At 37.6% G+C, this 22,102-nt stretch overlaps 1 protein-coding gene and 1 non-coding gene across 8 annotated transcripts in view; both read left to right on the top strand.

Annotated features, from left to right (window-relative positions):
* The window catches only part of IPCEF1 (interaction protein for cytohesin exchange factors 1), a 178,299-nt gene that overhangs the window by 149,152 nt on the left and 7,045 nt on the right, over positions 1-22,102 (top strand). For all 7 annotated transcript variants that reach the window (XM_044243551.1, XM_044243560.1, XM_044243598.1 and 4 more), the window contains one exon: positions 15,184-15,377. In XM_044243551.1, coding sequence (XP_044099486.1) covers positions 15,184-15,377 — 194 coding nt within the window. The remainder of the gene's footprint in view (positions 1-15,183; positions 15,378-22,102) is intronic.
* LOC122897678 lies at positions 4,191-4,297 on the top strand. Its single transcript, XR_006382590.1, has one exon. It is a non-coding gene; the product is annotated as a U6 spliceosomal RNA (small nuclear RNA).

Below are 22,102 nucleotides of genomic sequence, written 5' to 3' on the forward strand. Positions count from 1 at the left end.
GACCTGAGCCAAAACCAAAGTGTCATTTGCTCAACTGACTGAGCCACCCCACTGTCTTTGTTCTTATGAAGACATAATGAAGAGAGCCCTTAAGTATCTTGAACTGCTCAGCCTCTAACTTGATACTTGGAAAAGTCTTCGAGATACAGGGCTGCTTGAACTAAAGAAAATCATGAAAAGTACCACATCTATTATTTGCTTGTGAAAAACTCTTACTTTAATCATTGGGCCATAGGTAGAACTAAAAATTGTCATGTACACACACACACACACACACACACACACTGCCCCAGGATGAGGCTGGCTTTAAAAGCAAAACAGAAAATAAATTCCCTTTTGCATTCTTTCCCGAGGGATGACCCTGCAGATTGAGTTTTCTTTAGGATGAATAAGCTGCGAGTCACAGGAATATCTAAGTACCTCTTGTCCTTGTCCACAAGTCACTTTTGGGATGCATGAGTTGCAGAGCCGGCTGGGGACCAACATCTCTTTCAGTCTAAGGAAGAAGAAACCTCATATTTTAAAATTTTGAGTTAAGTGCAGGGTGACCAACCAAATCTCTGTGCTTTCTCCAACAGCTTGACATGAAGGTATTCCTTTCAGTAGAAAGAAAGAGAAAATAAAATTATTTTCCCCTCACTGATATGTTGGCAGTTGCCATATGTCACAAAATTTTTGCTGATGATTTTCTCCTGCTGCTGGGGATTTGGTTAAATTCCCAGAAGAGTTAAACCACATAAAGTCATTGCTATGGAAACAGCAACCTGGTCTTTTCTTGCGTTTGCTATGGTTTGTTCTTGAGTAATCAGACAGCATATTATGCATTCTTTTACATGTGTATATTGGTGTGCTGGAGAACAAGGTAGCTTTTCATTTCTGTGACTGCTAAAAATTATTTTTTAGCTGCCAATTAAAAAAAGAAAAGCTTGGACAGTCCTGTGTTTGAAATATTGTTCAAGGTGTTTTTATGACAGGGATTGAAGTGTCGACATGGTCCACGACAGGAGTTAGGATTTTAGGTTAAGTCCCAGTTTCAAGATGCATTTGCTAGAGAAAGAAGCTTTTCTCCTAGAAAAGATTCTTAAAGGTTAATAATGGAGTCCTGAAACAAGTAGGGAACATGCGTTACAGCCTTCTTTTTATTTCGACAATGAGAAAAATGTTTTGCAGTTATGCAATTAAAATTGTGGTTGATAGACTTTTATACTGAATTTAAATAGCCTTTTAGACATTTCTTCCCTGCAGTGTAAGCTAATAAAAAAAATGCAGGGTGTTAATTGCATTCCATTGCCTTTCTGCATTGGGAGTTCCAGAGTTCCATAGCTCTCTTGATTCTTCACTGAATTTGTCCTCTAAGCATAGTGGGAAAAGAGGTGATGGGGTTAGTGCAATACTCATCTCAGCTCAATTTTACCCCATATTGTTTCCTTCTTCTGTGAGAAGTTATTTGGTCTCTTACTTATGCCCATGTGATCATGACTCCCCTGTATGTCTCTATTTACATTACGCTGACAATGTGGAGACAATTTTGATTATACTTAGGCCATGAATGGAGTGACCATACCCTGGATTCTAGAAAGCTAAAAAACCACTAATGAGACGAAAACTCTATGTTATTAAATGCTTAAGTACAAGTCCACTCAGAATCAATCTGGGAATCTTGTTGAATAAAAAGCGTTGTTAATGAAGAAACAAGCATACTGGAATATGCACGATATCTTAAGAATGTGACATACATGAGCCAGATTTTAAGAGTCAGCAAATATTACCAAAAATTGCACATAATCTGAGTGCAAACAGGATGAATGCCGTATTACTTTAGGTAGCTAACTCAGCTGCTGTTGTAGGACTTATGCAGCATGCCTCTTTAGGGAGCAAGAAGATTAAAAAAAAAGTTGAATACAGAAGTCCATTCAACTTCATCTTATTTTCTTGAGTACCTAACATGTCCTCATGCACTTGGTCCTAACAGGAAGACACAGATGAACCAGACACAACTTCTGGACTAAAAAATGTTAACATCTTAATGGGGAGAGCGGGAGGAATAAGACTCATTTAACAAAAGAAAGCATAGTAAAGTGAGTGCCACAGAGAGATAGAAGGTATTCAAGGGATTTAAAAGAGAGCAGGAACTCAAAATATGGAAAATCACATCTAAATAATCTGTGATCCAAGTGGGAAGATCTGCCTACAGAGAGGGGAGCCATGGGAAGGAGGGATGGAAAAGAAATTTGGATAACATTGAATGCTGGGCTAGTGGTCAGTTTTATTTCATTAGAAAATAGATGACTATTTTTAATCAAGGTACTCATAATATACTTTTAAAATTATTGATCACAATTTATTTTAAAGTCATGAAAAGCCAACAAGAGTCAGGCTGAACTAATACCTGAGATACTATACTTTAGAAAAATTATGTCGCTCTGGAATGTGGGGTAGAAGCATGTAAGGGAACAGAGGAAATTAGAAGAGTTAGGAAACGTTTTTAGTAGGTGGGGTGGTGGTGGATAGAGGAATAAAGTAGAGACTGGAGGCCTTCGATAGCTCACCTATCAGGATGAGGACTGATCTTGGTCTTTGTATCTCTATTACTTAATTTAGTCCCTGGAAGATTTCTCTGTAGTCCTATTTTTCGAACTATAATTTGAGAGGGAATCTCAAAATAGAAGTAAATATTTACTATTGGGAAAATCCTGGATCTATAATTGTTGACCTCAACAGCGTGCTCCAGGCATAGATGATCTACCACCTGCTTTGTCTGCTGCGTGCCCAGTGTCTAACGATCCCTAGACGATGTCATGAAGTAATGCTGTTAGGTTACCTGCAAATTTGTGTCATGTAACTAGTTCATTTTATATATGATTATAAGCATCTAAATTATTTATTTATTTATTTAAAGATTTTATTTATTTACTTGACAGACAGATCACAAGTAGGTGGAGAGGCAGGCAGGGTGGTGGTGGGGAGCAGGCTCCCCGCTGAGCGGAGAGCCTGAAAGTCTCAATCCCAGGACGCTGGGATCATGACCTGAGCTGAAGGCAGAGGCTTTAACCCACTGAGCCACCCAGAAGCCTCTAAGTTATTTTTTAGTGACTATTGATTGCCTGATATGATTAAACAGATTCTTTCCCCAATGACTTGTATTGCCACTTTTAGAGTATCAAAATTCATATATATATATATATATATGTATATATATATATATAGGCTTATTTCTGTAATCTCTATAGTCTTTCACTGATGTTTTAACTTCAGTTTTGTCAGTATAGTATTAGAGTCTACCTTTACAGTATGCTTTATTATTCAATAGAACATTACTGTCTTTAGCACTCTGTTTAGGTAAGATTTCAATTTGATTTTCAAGCTTAATTTTAAAACTCATATTGGGATTTTGAAAAAAAATTTTTGAATTTGCTTAGATTAATTTGGTGAGAACTGCTACCTTTAAAGCATTGAATCATTTCATCTATGAACGTGGTATATTTCCCCATTCCACTCATTTTATGATTTTTAAGTACTGTTTTCTTCTTATAAGTATAGCATGTATCTTATTAAGTTTGTTCTTAGACGTTCTATAATTTTTCTTGCATTTGTGAATGGAATCTTTTAATTCCATTATATTTTATAATTATTATTGCTGATGTGAAGAGATGGGGCTCCTTTTTCATATTTGCCTCACACTAGTCACCCTATGTTATGGTTGGAAGTTGTTTTAATTGTTTCTAGATAAATTTTCCTATCTTTATATCTTTATATAATGACCATTTTAGCTTATCCTTTCCTTTTTTTTTTTTTTTTTTTTTTTACTTGTGTGATCAGGATTTGCCTGAAGTTTATTTGCTTTTTTACTCTAAAAAATAGTCTTTGGCATTATTGGTTGCACATTATTTTTATTATCTGTTTAATATAATTCTGCTTTATCTTTATGAAATCTTTCATTTTATTTAGAATTATTTTGTGGGACCTTTGCTAGCTTCTTAAATTAATTGCCTAGTTGATTCACTTTCATATCTTTTTCCTAGTAAATATGTGCAGGTTCTGCATACCTCCTTGACTGATACTTGGAGTTTGTGTTATGTAGTACTTTCACTGTTGACCATTTGCAAACAAAAAGTTTTAAGAGTAATTTAACTTTTAATTTCTTCTGTACCCAAACCTAGTTTTAGAAGAATTCTTAAAAATTTCAGTGAGTGCTCACTTTAGCAGCACACATAGTAAAATTGAAATGATACAGAGAAAATTAGCATGGTCCCTCCACAGGGATGGCACACAAATTCATGAAGCATTTGTATTTTTGTTAACTGGAATTTAAATAAAAACTTACACACACACACACACACAATTTAAAAAATATTTCAAAGTGAATACCTTTTCAGCTGTCTGCATGGAATTCACAAAAGATCAATGACAAAAGGTCAGTGACATAATTTAAGGAACCATGATCTTTATAGAGAAAGATTATAGGTTTCTTAGAAAACGACAGTGGCTATGGCAATCTCTTTTAGCAATATGGTTACACAAAACTAAAGATGACTTCCCCTAATCTACATGTTTTCTCGAGAACCGTCTCCTACAGTTTACACTATTTGCTCTGAGAAGATTCCTGTGTGTTTCTTTGAAATGCTTCTAATCTTACGGTGTCAGGTTCCTTTTTTTTTTTTTTAATCCTATAATTATATTTCTGTCCCTTTTTGGCTACTCTGGAGTTGTTTCTCTAATCATCCTGTGAAGATACCATCACATGTCTGAATTTGCAGCTAGAAAGGAGAATTCAAAGGTCAGTTTTCCAGGGAGACTCTTTTCATCAGGGTAAGATCTAAAGCCTTTGAGGTCTTTTCCTGCACTATTAAGTTAAGTTCTAGTTTCTCTCCCTACAATGTTATGCTATCCTAATTAAAACCAAAGCAAATAAAGTTCTATCTTCTTAAAACTACACAACTATAGTAAGCACAAGATTGAAAAATAATTTTTTAGTAGACTTTTCTCTTTCTTGAAACAATTTTAGGTTCAGAGCAAAATTGAGCAGAAGGTACAGAGCTTTCCCATCTGTTTCCATCGCTATACATGCATAGTCTCCTCCATTAATAACATTCCTTCCACCAGAGTAGGATATTATTACAACTGATTGACCTACGCTGACACATCATTATCAACCAAAGTTCATAATTTACATTAGGGTTCCCTCTTAGTTGTGTATTCTGTGGATTAGAACAAGTGCATAATGACGTGTATCCATCATTATGGTATCATATTTTCACTGCCATAAAAATCCTCTGTACCCAACCTATTCAGCCTACCCTACCCCTTACCCCATTGACAATCACTGATCTTTTACTATCTTCCTAGTTTTGCCTTTTCAGAATGTCATATAAGTAGTTTGCAAAGATGGTTTTGTTTTTTCCTTTCCAATCTTTAGACATTTTATTTCCATTTTTTGTTGCATTAGCTAGAATTTCCAGTACAGTGTTGGAAAGGGGTGGTGAGGGGAGACATCCTTGGCTTGTTACTGATTTTAGTGAGAAAGCTTCAAGTTACTCATGGTTTATGAAGTTGGCTCTAGGTTTTTGTAGATCTCTTGTATCAAGTCGAGAACATTCTCTTCTACTCCTATTTACTGAGAGTTTTCATCATAAATGCATTGTAGATTTTTCAAGTGTTTTTCTCTATCTATAGATAGGATCATGTGATTTTTTTTTCTTCTGCAATTTGTTGATGTGATGGATTATGTTAATTAATTTTTGGACATTAACTCAGCCTCACATGCCTGAGATAAATCCCACTTGCTTGTGTATATAATTCTTTTTATACATTATTGGATTCAATTTGCTAATATTTTGTTGAAGACTTTTATACCTACATTCATGAGACATGATGGTCTATAGTTTTCCTTTCTTGTAATGTAGATTTTAGTTCTTGAGTAATTCTGCCTCATAGAATGAGGAAGGAAATGTTTTCTCTGCTTCTGTCTTCTCAAAGAAATTGTAGACAACGGGTATAATTTCTTCCTTAAATGTTTGGCAGAATTCACCAATGAATCCATCTGGGCCTAGTGTTTTCTGTTTTGAAAGGTTATTAACATTTCAATTTTTAAAATAGAGATAGGCTTATTCATTTATCTATTTTTTTCTCATGCTAGTTATGACAGATTGTGTCTTTCAAGGGACTGGTCTATTTCTGCTAGGTTATCAAATTTCTGGGCATAGGGTTGTTCATAATGTTTTTTCATTATCCTTTCAGTGTTTAGTGGGATCTGTAGTGATGTCCCTCTCTTTCATTTCTGGTATTAGTAGTTTGTGTCCTCTTTTTTTCTTAACTAGCTAAATAATATATGTTTTTACTTTTAGCTTATCTAGATAAATTGGAATTTAATAAGTATAATTTACTTATTGAGTTTTTCCATAATCCAATTCCAAAATTAGTTCATTGTGCTTATTTGGTAGAAGGATAGGTGGAGTGGATAAGAATGAGATCAGGAGTGAACATTTTGATCAAATAATGAATGTTTAACAAATACTTATTGAGAATCTACTATCTTCCTGACACAGTTGGCATTTGGAGAAATGTGCATGAATAATAACAGAGACAACAGCCTTCTTGCATAGAATTTATAATTTGGAATATATGTTTATTATGGTGGGAAGGGAGACAATTAGGTAAATATAAGAACAGGATGATTTCTGGTAATGAGTAAGTTCTACACAGGAAATAAGGTAGGAATATATAATAATGGGGAGTTGGAGGAAGGACCTTGATTTAAATGACTGGTTGGGCAGCACCTCCCTGAAAAGGTGATCTGAGAGCCAAATGGCACAAAGCAGCTTACATATGAAAACAATAGCTGGCAAAGTGCCCCATACAGAGAGAAAATAAGATGCAAGGGCTCTAGCACTAGCATAAGTTTTGCAGTTCAGGAAACCAAAAGAAATCCAGTGTGGCTAGAATAGAGTGGTGGGGGAAGAATAGGAAGGGATTGGAGAAGTGGGTAGTAGTTGGCTTTGTTCTAAGTGCAATGGAATGATTTTGAAAGCTTGGGATTGTTATGATGTGCTTTATGGTTTTTTTTTTTAAATTAAACTGATTTATTTATTTTCAGAAAAACAGTATTCATTATTTTTTCACCACAGCCAGTGCTCCATGCAATCCATGCCCTCTATAATACCCACCACCTGGTACCCCAACCTCCCACCCCCCCCCCACTTCCAACCCTTCAGATTGTTTTTCAGAGTCCATAGTCTCTCATGATTCACCTCCCCTTCCAATCTACCCCAACTCCCTTCTCCTCTCTAACACCCCTTGTCCTCCATGATATTTGTTATGCTCCACAAATAAGTGAAACCATATGATAATTGACTCTCTCTGCTTGACTTATTTCACTCAGCATAATCTCTTCCAGTCCCGTCCATGTTGCTACAAAAGCTCGGTATTCATCCTTTCTGATGGAGGCATAATACTCCATAGTGTATATGGACCACATCTTCCTTACCCATTCGTCCGTTGAAAGGCATCTTGGTTCTTTCCATAGTTTGGCGACTGTGGCCATTGCTGCTATAAACATTGGGGTATAGATGGCTCTTCTTTTCACGACATCTGTATCTTTGGGGTAAATACCCAGGAGTGCAATTGCAGGGTCATAGGGAAGTTCTATTTTTAATTTCTTGAGGAATCTCCACACTGTTCTTCAAAGAGGCTGCACCAACTTGCATTCCCATCAACAGTGTAAGAGGGTTCCCCTTTCTCCACATCCTCTCCAACACATGTTGTTTCCTGTTTTGTTAATTTTGGCCATTCTAACTGGTGTAAGGTGATATCTCAATGTGGTTTTAATTTGAATCTCCCTGAGGGCTAGTGATGATGAACATTTTTTCATGTGTCTTATAGCCGTTTGTATGTCTTCATTGGAGAAGTGTCTGTTCATATCTTCTCACTATATGGAAAATGGGTATTAGGAAGCTGTAGTAGATGATGTATGTAGTTGTTGAGATATGTCAACAGTGAAATGATGGCCTGGATTAAGTTGAGAGCAGTGAAATGGCTCAGGGGCAGAAAAAAATTTAGGATATATCATACACATAAAATATAAGAGTATAAAAATCACGAAAGATTCTGGCCTATTTAGTCTATCCCTAGTCTCTAAAATACACTGCCTTAGCACACGGTGAACATTCTGAGAGTATTTGATAGATGAACTGAGTAAATGAATGGATCAAATGTGCAAGGGGAAGAGAGGAGTCAAGGATGACTTATAGGTTTTCCAGCATATTCAGTCTCTCATGTTACTAAATATAATTGCAACTCTTAGGGACTGGTATCATTTCCTGGGAAAAGGTTTGCTAGTAGGAATTTAACATCATAATTAAATACATAACTCTAAATATGTACACTGTGGGTTTCCAATAAGGAAAAAAGAAGGATGTTATTCAAGTAATTATAGATCACACCAGATGATAATCATCGAGGTAAGGAAAAGAGAGTGCCATCTGAAAAAGTTAAGAGCATTTATCTGCTCCAAACCTTCGTTTCTGTTTAGTGAGATTAAAGTAGGTTAACTTCTTCCTTTCTTTTGCCTCACTGCTCCTTCCATCGCTTCCCTCCTCCTGCGTCTTCCATTTTTATATTTTGTGCTCCTCTGTCTCCATCATGGATCCACATGGTAGGTGGACTCAGCAGTTTATGGAACCAACGTTGACATGTTTATCTACAGTACATTGGATTTGGATCCTTGAATTTAGGCGATTTTCCAGCTATTTTCCCCCTTTTAAACTCTCGTTCATCCTCTACCTTGCAAGTATATTAAAAAAAAAAACAAAAAAAAAACCAACAAGGAAATGCCTTTTTTGCATACTTGTCACTTTTGCATACTTGTTTTTTTGTTTTCTTAGGATGTGAGCAGATATAGAAATTTTATGTCTACATTAAATATTTCACCTAATCCTAGGTGCTCCTATGATGGGACAAATACATTTTAAAAACAAATGGAATATTTGTTTTAAGAATGTAGAGCTGCTTATCAGATACTTGGACCACGGACTCAACCTAAGATTATTTCTAAAAATCACTGCCATAAGATGCAATAATAATAATCATAATAATCATAATAAACAACATTTAAGATTGTCCAGTAGACTAGGTTTCTTCTTATCAAAAAGCAATAATATGGTAGAAGAGTACTGAGTCAGCTTACTTAATAGAAGCATCAAATACCCAGGAGAAGAAAGGTTTATGACTCTGGTGGAGAAGGTAAATCTAATACCAAAAAATGAGGGAAATCAAAGTGAAAGTACTCTCCTCTCAGACTTAAATGAGTACAAATACAAGTACTGGCTTTATACTTGGATGCGTTGTTCTTCACAATCTGATTTCTAATAGGATTTTTTTACCTGCCATTTTTTTGTTTTGTTTTGACTCTCTCTTTCCTAACTAGTATTCTTCCAACATTCTATTTTCCGTTTCTAAGCTTTTCTGCCTTTGTTTTATACAGAGCCCAGTCTACCATGACCATGACTCATTTTCTACTACTGATTAGAACTAGATTATCCCTAGGTGCCCTGTTCAAACACCAAGCAGAGAATCTGATTATTCAGCCTGACTCCTAGGTTGCTGACCAGGTTATGAATTTCCTGATCAGGTGCTCTATGGCCCTGTGAGAATAGAGTTTGCAGTATAAAACCTGGCCACCTCAGAAACAGAGGCTCTGGGTGGGGATTTTTCCTTTGGAAGACAGAATAGTGGGAGCATGGATCTGAGCCTTGGTTTGTCTGGTCCAAGTGGCTATCATCTCAATTGCTGTCTATTGCCTGATTTGAAATCTTTCTTCATTGGGCTTTATTCAAAAGACAATTCATCAAATATATTTATAGTACAGCATAGTGTTTAAGACTGTGGGTTTTGAGTCATTACCTATGTCTCTCTTTGTGGGTTTGGTCAAAGTTTTTAATGTTTCAACAGTCTCTTCCTTCTATCAGGGCTAATAATACTTTTTTTCACAGGATTGTTAGAAAGATAGTGAAGTCGTGTTGGTACAGTAGTCAGTATGGTAGCTTTTACATACTAAAAACTCAGTACCTGATGGTTGTCTCCACCAGCAGCAAAACCAGACAGTCTCTCAAAATTCTACCATGGTAATGTTCTTGATCAGTAGTATCCTTACTATTAAAATCATTTATCCAGATTTATCTTAGTTACATAATTCAAACTTGTCTGTCAGTATGATTCTGTCTTTTGTCATGTTGGAGAGTTGTCAGAATCACTAACTAGAGGAAGCCTGTAAAAGTTTTTGAATCTCTTAGCATCAGGTCTTCTATTAATATTAATATTTGCAAAGTTTTAAAGGCTACACATAATGTCGAAATGACTATGTAGTTATCCTATTGTGATAAGTGCCTTCCATGGTCTTTTCCTTTCTCAAAAGCTTCGAACATCCCACATAAGCAAGGAATACTCTTTTCTACATAAACCTTTCCAAGTATTTCAAGGCTGGGAGCTAACCTTGTCTTCCTTGGGATAACATGTAGACTTTTTCAGTCTCAAAAAGGATTCCTTTCAAATTCTGATATGAAATATGGTATGTGAATTTCCTTCCGCACTTATGTTCTAAATAGAAAATAAAAACCACGTTCTAGAAAGCACAAGGAAACACCAAAAATAAGATAGTGGGGGAGGCAAAGTTGAAAATACTGCGTTTAAAGAGATAATCTGCATACAGTGTTCTCGACAGCCAAATTCTGGGCCTACGGGATCATGCCTGCCCTGTCAGAGGCAGACAATAGGGTGGATTACGTGGGAGGATGGCAAGGGAGCAGCACATTCATCTGGCATAATCTTGGAAAGGAGTGAACTTCTAACCATTAGTTAGAATGCTGCTTTGCCTCTTTGCTAAGGTCACCAAGAAAGATCCTATTAAAAAAAAATCGGTTTCTTTCTTGAGTCAATCTCTGTATTACATTGACCTAAGTTTAGAGAAAGTTTGCTAGTTGGACCTCTGAGACATTCTGAGCTAGCCCAACAGGGGTAAAGGGTCACAGAGAACGTAGGTGCTTCCTTCTGGATGAGTCCCTGTGTTTTTTAACTCCAGTCCCTTTCTCTTCCAGTGAGTTGCAGCTGGTATTGCATGACAAATCGGACAGTCTAGCCTTGCTATGCAAACCATAGCCCATGGGCTAGCAGTTTCGGTATCACCTAGGAGCTTGTTAATAGTTTAGAAGCTCGAAGTAATCCCAGACTCGGCCAGTCTGGAATTCTGCATTGTAACAGGAGCCCGGGTAGTCAATTGCCTATTAAAGTTTGAGAAGACTGGTCTAGAAACGCATAAGCCTGCGCGATGTGGAATTGAACTTCTGTTCCTAACTCCGTCCCTGATTTACATTTTGGAAAGATCCCTTACTGTTTTTCAAGAATCTCCATTTTTTTCTCCTTTATGAAATAAAAATAGTTTTCCTCTTCCTTGGCAAAGCCTTGGCAGCTAGTTGAGGTAGTTTGTAAAGTGCCTTATGTGGTAGAGGGAATGAAAGTCCTGTTATTTTACCCAAGAATACTAAGATAGACTCTTGAAAGGAAGGCTAGCAAATGCACTGGAAACACTTGATTGTCAGACAGAATTCATTCCTTGTGCTGCAGAAGACAAGGGAGGCGGAAATGATGCACTTGGCTTCACTTTCTAGCATGAGACAGGCCAGCGGTCTTTGTTGGCAATCTTTTTCCTGCTCCTTCTACAATCTGGTAAAATATGATAAATAACCTAGTGCTTCCTAATACGATATTATAATGTAGAAAAATATTTACATAAAAACGCAAAGGGGAGATTTTAAAACATTACTTTATGCAGAAGCTCCATAAAGGCACGTGGTTAACATACCAGCACTACCCTCTCTGGAGGGATTGGGAAAACTCTCAATTGTGCTCTGGGGTCAGGTGTAAGTTGAATGTTGCTGTGTGCTTATACCCTTTGGGTCTTTTGTTGTCCTATGAATTCTGTTTATCATTTTCTTCCATTATAATTGGATGTTCATTTTATGGCCCTGTGAAGACCTAAGCACCAGCCATTAGCAGCAGTAAGAACAATACAACGCTCCTAGGTAGATCATAGACATGGTTGGATCAGAGGTATGTCCCCTGAGTATTTAATGATATATTGTACGTCTCTCAGATTATGACACAAAAAATCCAATAGGAATATTTTCTTGACTCCCAACATCACCATTTATTATTTTATTGTCCTTATGTTTATGGGCAATTCTGGCATCCTATTATTAGAGGTCAGAATTATGTATAGACTTTCAGTTTCAGGTTTACCCCGAGAAGGGGTGGATAGTTAGAGGAAAGAACACAGCAAGTACGTTTACCTTTCAGGTTTCCCCCATTTCCTTAACAGTTTTAAACTTATTTGAGCATACATGCTCCTTTCCCTTATCTCCAGTTTCTAAATGAATTCAAATAGAGAGTGTTTTTTGAACATTATTTGGTCCTATTTTTGGTGGATTCTGCATTAACTTTCAGTAATTCCACAGGTCCACTTTATCTGTGTGTTAATTTTAAAGTTCTACTCTTTCTTGGGGGACTGTAAAGTCAAGCTGCACATGCAACACACACACACACACACACAGTTACACACACACAATACACCATATATACATACCACACACATCACACATGTATATTATATGCACACACAATGCGTACACACCACACCACATACACACATACATACCACACATACATATCACATGCATACACCATACCACACACACACACACCACACATGCATTATATATATGATGCATTACAAATAAGACCATATATATTACACACAAAGACTCCACACACAAATAGATAACCACACACACATACCCCCACACAAACCCATATTCTTATGATTAATGTTCCTATTTAAGTCAGGGAAAGGAATGAGTATGGAGGAGAAAGATAATTTCTGATATTTTTAACAGTTTCATTTTACATTCTTACAGGCAATGTACAAGGGTTCCAATTTCTCCATATCTCTGTCTATTTTTATTATTGTCTGTCTTTATAATTTTAGCCATCCTGGTGGGTACAAAGTAGTATCTCATTGTGGTTTTGATTTGTATTTATCTAATGACTAATGATGTTGAGCATTTTTTCATGTGCTTTTTGTGGAAAAACTCACTTTTGATGTGTGTAAGTGTCAACCAAAAGTTCTAATTGTATTCAAATGAAGTTTTGAATATCTCCCCCTTTTTGGAGTCTGTTTTGGTAGAAAGCAAAGAGATTTGCTGGCCAGTATTTTAAGTTGGTTGTAAAGTAAGTTCAACATCTTTGCCCTCTATTTTATGAAAAAATATTGGGAACACCTATGGTAGCTTTCTGACAGTAGATGAGGAAAATTCAATTATTGCTTAAAGATTTCTATTCTTCTAAGTAAAAAATGTAAAGTAAGTCAAGTTTGCTGGATTTTGAAGCCTTCTGTTAATATTGTATGCTTTACCCTCTTTTTTTTTTTCCCCAATTTATTTATTTTCAGAAAAACAGTATTCATTATTTTTTCACCACACCCCAGTGCTCCTTGCAAGCTGTGCCCTCTATAATCCCCACCACCTGGTACCCCAACCTCCCACCCCCCCCGCCACTTTACCCTCTTCTTTGGCGAGGCCCCTTTTTTCAGTTCTTCTTCATGCCATACTTTGTAGATGGCTATCAAGCTTCTACGTGAAGCACATAGACACTAGAAAGTAACCACACACACAAGGAAAAGAAATCTTGCTATGCATCTTTCTTAAATTCATTTTCAGGGAATGAAGGAATAAAGGACAAAAGTTCTTAGTGGGATATTGAAGCGATATCAAGAGATGAAGACTTTTCTTTGGTAATCTCTATCATTTGGGGTCCTTTCATTTGGATGTGGCTGAGATCTACATTGAGAGTAATTTAACAAAGGCAACATTTTGGCTCCTATTCACTGCAAGGGCTCCAACAGAATCACCAAGATCCATGTTTCAGCTGTATCCTGGTGATTGGCTCCATTCTTATGATTCTTGGGGGTGATCCCTGGAAGCTTCTAGCTCATATCATCACTGTTTAGAAGAAAAGAGAGATTGGTTCCCTGGATCCCCAAACAAATTCTCAGAACTGAGTCTTCCTGGCCCCAGTTGGCCTGACCTGAGACACATGCTCATCCCTGAATCAAAGACTGTGGCCAGCATGGTGGAACTGCCATTAGCCTAGCCTCGGTCATGTGGTCCCTTCTGGATCCTGTGTGGTGTCGCTTCACTGGAAGCATTTGGGCTGAGGCTAGCAAGTTGTGGTTAAGAAGTGGGGGTGGAAGTATGTGGCAGGATGAGGAATGATTATTATTTGCTCAAAGCCACAAAGATCAGATGGAGATTCCTTCTTTCAAAGGGCAGTTCTAAGAAGGACATTAAAAACTCATCAGGAACAATGGTTCTCAAGCTTTAGGTTATGTATTAGTTTTCTAGGGTTTGCTTGTCTCACCACTTTGTTTTAGAAGCAGCTAACTTGTTTCACAGATTCACAGATGGAGAGGAATTTTGCCATGCAATGAATCATTCTCTGAGTCTCACCAATACCACATTTAGACGATATTTGGATTAGAATTTGGATTTAGAATTGATGTTGTAGTGGGTTAAGACTCTTGGAGATTTGGGGATGGGGTGAATGCATTTCACATGTGAGAAGGACATGGATTTGGAGGGAACTAGATGGTGGACTATTATGGGTTCAATTGTGTCCTTCCAAAATTCTCATGAAATCTTAGTTCTGAAGTACCTTAGAATGTTACCTTATTATAAATGAGGTTGTTGCAGATGTAGTTAGTTAAGAGATGTTAGGAGGGTGAGCCCCTAATGCAATTCAACTTGTATCTTTATAAAAGAGGTTGGACACAGAGATATACACACAAGGAAAACACTCCATGAAGATTAGTTTTGCTGCCACAAGCTAAGGAACTACCAAAATATAGAAGAGAGCCCTGGAAAAGATCCTTCCATTGTGCCTTCAAAGGGAACATGGCCCTGTTCTAACAAAGTACCATAAACTGGGTAGCTTCGACAACAAAAATGTATTGTCGCACAACTCTGGAAGTCAGAAACGTAAGATCAATGTGTCAACAGGGCCTTGTGTTAGGATCACAGAATCTAATGTTCTCAACTTGATTTTAACTGAGTTTATTGTTTTTTTTTTAAATTTTAATAGAAGAAACAAAGTTGTCTGAAGATGATGAGATGGAGAAACTCTACAAATCTTTAGAACAAGCCAGTCTGTCTCCCCTTGGGGACCGTCGACCTTCAACCAAAAAGGAGTTGAGAAAGTCCTTTGTTAAGCGATGTAAGAATCCATCCATAAATGAGAAACTTCACAAAATCCGAACCTTGAATAGCACATTGAAGGTAAAAAAAAATAATAATAATAAAATAAAATTCTGATTGTTGATGAACTCTGTGGATATGGGGCAAGGCTGTTTCTGTAGAGAAAATCATGTACACCGGAGTGTTTGTATGAATAGAAGGGAGGGCAGTAAAAGCAAATACAATCTTTTGTAGGGTCAGATGACCTTTGGCATCCTTAAAGCACTAGAACATTCACATAGTAGCACCCATTGCACTACCTACATTAGGCCTTGATTTTTGCATTCACTTTGGTCTAAAAGTTTAAATGCTAAGCTCCTAGACCCTTTACCTACCACAATAAATGTTAATGAGGGCTTAAAATAGTTTGTGAGAATAAATACTAATATTAAATAAGATCTTAGAAATTTCACCTGATTCATTAAAGAGTACCTTTCTTCTCCTACTACATCCAGAAGAAAATCTCTAGATTTCAGATTGAGCCAAGACTTCATGATTCTCAGCCATGATTCTCAGCTTTGGAGCCAGAACATGCCATGAAAGATGGTCAATGGGAAATGTATGGTAGATTGTAATAGGCCAGCAGATGTTTTCACAGTGGGAATGGGGGACAGGGTAGAAAACATACTGAAGTTATTTTCAGTGCCTCCTGAACTAAAATGGTTCTTCATAAGAAAAACATCTTGCTTTCACATGAAGACTATAGCATGAAGAGGAGGAGGGCAGGATACTTTGTAAAGTAGTCCCAAATTGGCAGAAGATTTATAGATTCTGAATAGCCTTGATAGATTCTGCAGTTTAATTTGATTTGTACATGTCCTTTTGCGTCAAGAATTTGAGTTTTTTTCTAGGAAGAAATACCAGCAATCAAAGGACAGGGCTACAGAGAAATGGCTGGGTGATTCTTGGTCAGATGTTGCTGTTAGTTGGTAGAATAGCTAAGCACCCAAAAAAGCTGCAAAAAATGAGACTGAAAGAGAAAAGGCAGAGGAGTATTTTAATTATATAAAGAAAACCTAAATGCAGAGAAATTCTCTAGTGCTTAATGATGAAAGACATCAGTTGCATTCCTTTCAAGTCCAAATATATTATATCCCTTGATATGTATGAAGTTGATAAATACATTTGGTCATTCGATGTAATATATCACAGCATGTTAGGATTTTACTATCTTATTTGTGATAACTGATGTAAGTGAATACATTTTTCATTAGACAAATATTTCCTGGATTTTACTATGTCCCAGGTTCTATTCTTAGACACTGGGAGCATTGAATGCACCCCACCAGATGGTGGAAACAGAAAGGAAAACAGAATGCAATGTGTTTAGATGTATAGCTGATACAAACGTGGGTGATTTGGTAACCTGGAGGAGGCACATGGTTGCCTTTTTGAGGCCACTGGGAACAAAGTCATGGAAATGCTGACAACTGGCCCATGAGTAAGAGATGAAGAATATCAGGGTGAGAAGGAAGTACTTTGATGGAGGAGGAACTGGCCTAGAGAAATGTATATCAGGGGAGGTTGCAGCCCATGTTGGGAGAAACAAGGAATAGGCTAAGGAAAGTTTGGACAGGTCAGGTCATTTCTAGAAGAAGAAAGACTATGTCTTAACTTTCCACAGAATAGCAACACAAAACTCTAGACTGTCACAGGACCATGCCCTCCCCTGGCCACTGGGAGGCCAGTTTTGTACAAAGAATTTTGTTCTCTGTGACCTCCTGCTCTCCATGTACTATGGCCGTGGAATTTATGAATTCAGCAGCTTTTTAAATTTTCGCCCTGTGTATTAGTTATCTATTGTGAGGTAACAAAATACCCCCAAAATTAGCAACTACAATCAATGAACCTTTGTTGGTTCACCATTTTTGAGGGGCAGGAATCTCTCAATGTGGCTTGACTGGGTGGTCTCCCACAATCCTGCAATCCTGGTATCAGTTGGGGCTGCATTCATCGCTCCACTGGGGAGTTATGCTTCCAGGCTCTGTCACGTACTGGTTGGCAGGATTCAATTCCTTGTAGGTTGCTGGACTGAGGTCCCAATTGTTCACCCATTTCCTTGCCCTGTGGATATACAGTAGCTTCTCCAATGGAAGTTGGCTTCCCTAAGAGTGAGTAAGACAGCAACAGTGACTGAGCAAGATGGTTCTGGCTTGTCTCAGCAGTGACACCACATTAGATTTATAGTGTTCTATGCATTAGGAGCAACACACTGGGTCAGTCCATGTTCAAAGAGGGGAAATTACATGAAGGCAGGAATGCTGGGAAGCAGAGAGCACCAGGGACCATCTTGGGGGCTATTGACCACACCTACCTGAAGATCTGCTGCTGTCTCTTTGCATTCCTGGAATGAAACCCTTTCCACAGATCCCTTAGATGTCACAAAAGGGTAATGTTGGGGCTGGTGAAACATAATCAGTGTTATGTGGTCCTATGAACCTCATCAGGAGAAAGGAAGACACACTTATGTGGAAATCGGCCTTCTTGGATTAAAAAAAAAAAAAAAAGCTCATCAACCTATTCACTGGAGAAAGATAATTTGGCACATGTTTGTTTCTTCATGTCAGAAGGCTATAAGAATTATTTTAACTACCTGTAATTGAGTCAAATTTGATCATAACTATCTTTTAAATTCAGAACAGTCAGGATAGTCATTGCCTTTAAAGAGGAGGGAAGATATTCCTAGGAGTAGGGCCACAGAACAGCTTCTTGAGGTGCTGGGTAGGGTCCCCTCTAGCTCACAGGGGTTACACAGATGTATCATCTCATCATAATTCATTAAGCCCCAAGATTTCTATATGTGCATTTTTGTCTATGTATATTACATTGTGATATAAATGTCTATTTTAAAAAATACTTCAAAACTACAGCGTGAGCAAGATAACAGAGTTTCATGCAGAAATAATGAAACTGTTTTAGCAATAATGTTTATATTCATGATAGGCACATTTCTTAAATAAAGAAAACCCTTACAGTGGGATTACACTGGAACAAAGTCTCTTTATGGAAATTCTAGGAAGATGAGCAAACCATCTTGTCATACCCTAAATGCAGATCTTTAGGAATTTCTGGTAATTCAGCATTCTTTGACTTTTGGCTAAGCATGTCTTTTTTTTTTAAATGAATAATTAGGGTTGCCTGGGTGCCTCAGTCGATTAAGTGTCTGCCTTCAGCTCAGGTCATGGTCCTGGTGTCCTGGGATCGAGCCCAACATCGGGCTCATTGCTCAGCTCCTCTGCTTCTTCCCCTGCTGGGCTTGCTCTCTCACCCTCTCTCTCTTTCTCTGTCAAATAAATAGGTAAAATCCTTTAAAAAATAGTAAAATAAAGAATTAATGGATCCAACTGAAACTTGGTCTCAGGGCTATTCTAGTCTGTGTCAAAAGAGGACTGAACCTTCCTTTCCCCAATTTCTGTGATAGAACCCATTTTTCAATGCTTCGGTCTTAAGTCAGGTCATGTGTGTACGAATTGTTTGGAGTGAAAAAGAAAAGTAGAGCATTGTCTCTCTCATGGTATTTCCTGAAGGCCCTGCCCAGCCTTGCCTACCAGAAGGCAAGGAGGATGTTGTAAATGTAGTTCAAAGCATCTGGTGAGCCTGCTGTACTGCAGGGGAGAGGCAGGGGCAGTGCACCATGCTGCTGACTGGCACGCTTTGCTGGTTAGCATTATAGAGCCTGCTGTTGTTTCATTAACTTCCTTCCTTTCTAGTCTTGTCTACAGTTATTTCTTTCATCCGTGAAAGAACTTAACACAGACTTGAGCCAAACTGGTAAGAAATTTGAATTGTTTAGGGCTGAAAGGCATAGGAGAAGTGTTAGCCCAAAGTTGAAGAGACCTTTTCTTAAAACCTTTGATCAGATTTAGAGGGGTGGTTAATTCATTTTGCCTTAAGAAAACTAGTTCTTCAAATTTTGTTTATCTGCAAATATCTTATTTAATTCTTCCAATAAAATGTTAGGATCGCTCTCTGAAGCAGATGTCAAAATTTTTTTGATTGGAATAAATTGTAATTTTTAATAATTTTTTAAAAAATGATTTATTTATTTGAGAGATATAGAGAGAGAGAGACAGAGAGAGAATAGAAAGCCAAGGCAGGAGAAGAGTAATGGGGGAGAAGAGGAAGAAACAGGGCTCGATCCCAGGACCCTGAGATCATGACCCAAGTTGGAGGCAGATCCTTAACTGACTGATCTACCCAGGTGCCCCTTTAATAATTTTTATTAAATTTTTAATTGTCATTCCAATATAGTTAACATACGGTGTTATGTTAGTTTCACATGTATAATATAGTGATTCAACACTTCCATACATTCCTCAGTGCTCATCATGAGAAGTGTCCTCTTTATCCCCATCACCGATTCATCCCAGATGTTGAAATCTCCAAGAACAAAGTAAAACTCCTTAAACAACTTCCTATGAATAGTACTATGATGGTATTAAAGGATGAAAGTTCATTTTTTGAGGAAAAGATGGTAATTTGAAGTGCAGATGTGAGAACTCAGAGGGAAGAAAGAAAATTCTCTTGGCCTTGCTTGATTTTCTACAAGCAATCTTTTCTCGTTACCCACTTACTTAGCCTGCCTTCTCTCTGCTTCCTGCTCTTGGTCAGCCTGCTTATTATCACTCTTTGGTTACTTTCCCACTACACAATTTTTCTTTCCTTCCTGAAATCCAAATATATATTTTAACTTCCATCTATCACCACATTCTTGCTCTCTTGATTCAAAATTGTAAATCTTACTACTCAGATTACCATATATGTGTAGTAAAAAAAAATTTAAAAAGTAGAAAAAGAGAGAAGAAAATGTAACAAAATGCCTTAAGTGAAACATAAGTTAAAGATAATTGTAAGGAACAAATAATACATTTTTTAATGTCAGTGTTTGCGATCATCTAAGACCGAATCCTTCATTTGGATAGAAGAAATGTTACCAATTCTAGAATCCCAAAACTATATACAAATGTATAGACATAAATATCTATCTATGTATTTATATATAAACAAATATAAAATATATAATAAATATGTGCATAACACACACATACGTATAATCTTTTTTTATTTGCTTACAAAAAGGATTTCTTCAAGGTTTTAAATAGGGTTCATGATACAAAAAGTGGACAATTATTCATTCACATTTTATTTAATGCATTCATTTTTAAAAGATTTTACTTATTTGCCTGACACAGAGAGAGCACAAGTAGGGGAAGTTACAGGCAGAGAGAGAGGGAAGCAGACTCCTCACTGAGCAGGGAGCAGGGCTCCATCTCAGGACCTTGGGATCATGACCTGAGCTAAAGGCAGACACCTAATGATGGAGCCACTCAGGCAACACAACATCTATTCATTTTTCTACAACAAATATTTAGTAAAGGTTTGTTTAATAAATCAGTGAGCATATCAGGCAAAAATGCCTGCCATTAAGAAGCTTACATTTGAGTACTAGAAGAAATTAACTAACTAAATGAATTTTATAGATGCGAAGTGATGATAGATTTGATCGAGAAAAGGAGGATGAGGAATGCTGACGGATTGATTTTTAATTAGGATAGGCATGAAAAGGCTCTTTGAAAAGTAGAATTGGAGTAAAATCTGAGAAAGGAAAAGGAGTAAGTCTTGATGCGATCCAAGGCAGAAGACTACAGGCAGAAAGAACAAAAATGCAAGTGTTCTGTGATGGGAATACGCCTCCTAGGCTTGAGGAAGAGCGAGGAGATCGTGGCTGAAGTGTTGCAGGAGAATGGTCCGAAGGGTGGGTCAGAAGGGTGATGAAGGATTATCACATACTGTGCGTTATTGCCATTGCCAATACTTCAGCTTCTACCTAGTGATATAGGAAACCTTTGGAAGGTTAGGAACAGAAGAGTGCCATAGTTTGACATATTTTGAAGGGAGAACGTGGGACTTGTTGGTGGATTGGCAGTGAGAGCAGGATGACTGCAGTTTGGGGCCCGAGCTACAGGAAAGGTGGAGTTGCCATTAGGAGCTTTGCAAAAGGCCATGATAGAAACAGGCTTCAGTGTGTATTGGAACTTGGGATGGGCGGGTCATATAGAGAATAATAGGAGCTTAGTTCTGAATATTTTATTTTCTTGTTTATTTAAGAGAGGTAAAGTGAACGCTTACACAGGTGGGAGGTGGGGCAGACAGAGAGGGAGAAAGAATCTGGAGCAGGCCCTGCACTGAGCAGGGAGCCCCACACAGGGCTCGATCCCGGGACCCTGAAATCATGACCTGAGCCAAAACCAAGAGTCGGTCACTTCACTGACTGGCGCCACACAGGCACCCCAGTAGGAGCTTAGATTTGGACATGTTGTATTTGAGATACCTGGTATGTGTCCAGGGGGAGCTGCTGAAGAGGAAGTTTAGACAAATAAGCATGAAGTTCAGAGGAGAGATAAGCTTTGCCAGATAAATTTGTGACTCTTAGTATATAGGGAGAAGAGGAAACCTGAGATTACATAGGCTTAGCAAGAACGCAGTTATACATAGAGGAAAGAAGATGCTAAAGTCTGGGTTCTGGAGCTCTCCAATGTTCAGAGATTGGGCCAGAATGAGGAATCAACAATGGAGAGTAAGAATAAGTGGCCATTTTAGGATGAGAAAAATCAAGAAAATTTGTCACAGAAATGGCATGATGAAAGTGTTTAAGAAGGAGTAGTCAATAGTTTTAGATGTTGTTGATAAATAAATTGAAGGTAAATAGTTATTGGATTTAGCAACATGGAGGTCACTGATGACCCTAACAAGAGCAGTTTTGGTGG

This window comes from Neovison vison, chromosome 1, assembly GCF_020171115.1.
Source record: "Neovison vison isolate M4711 chromosome 1, ASM_NN_V1, whole genome shotgun sequence".
Lineage (NCBI taxonomy): Eukaryota > Metazoa > Chordata > Mammalia > Carnivora > Mustelidae > Neogale > Neogale vison.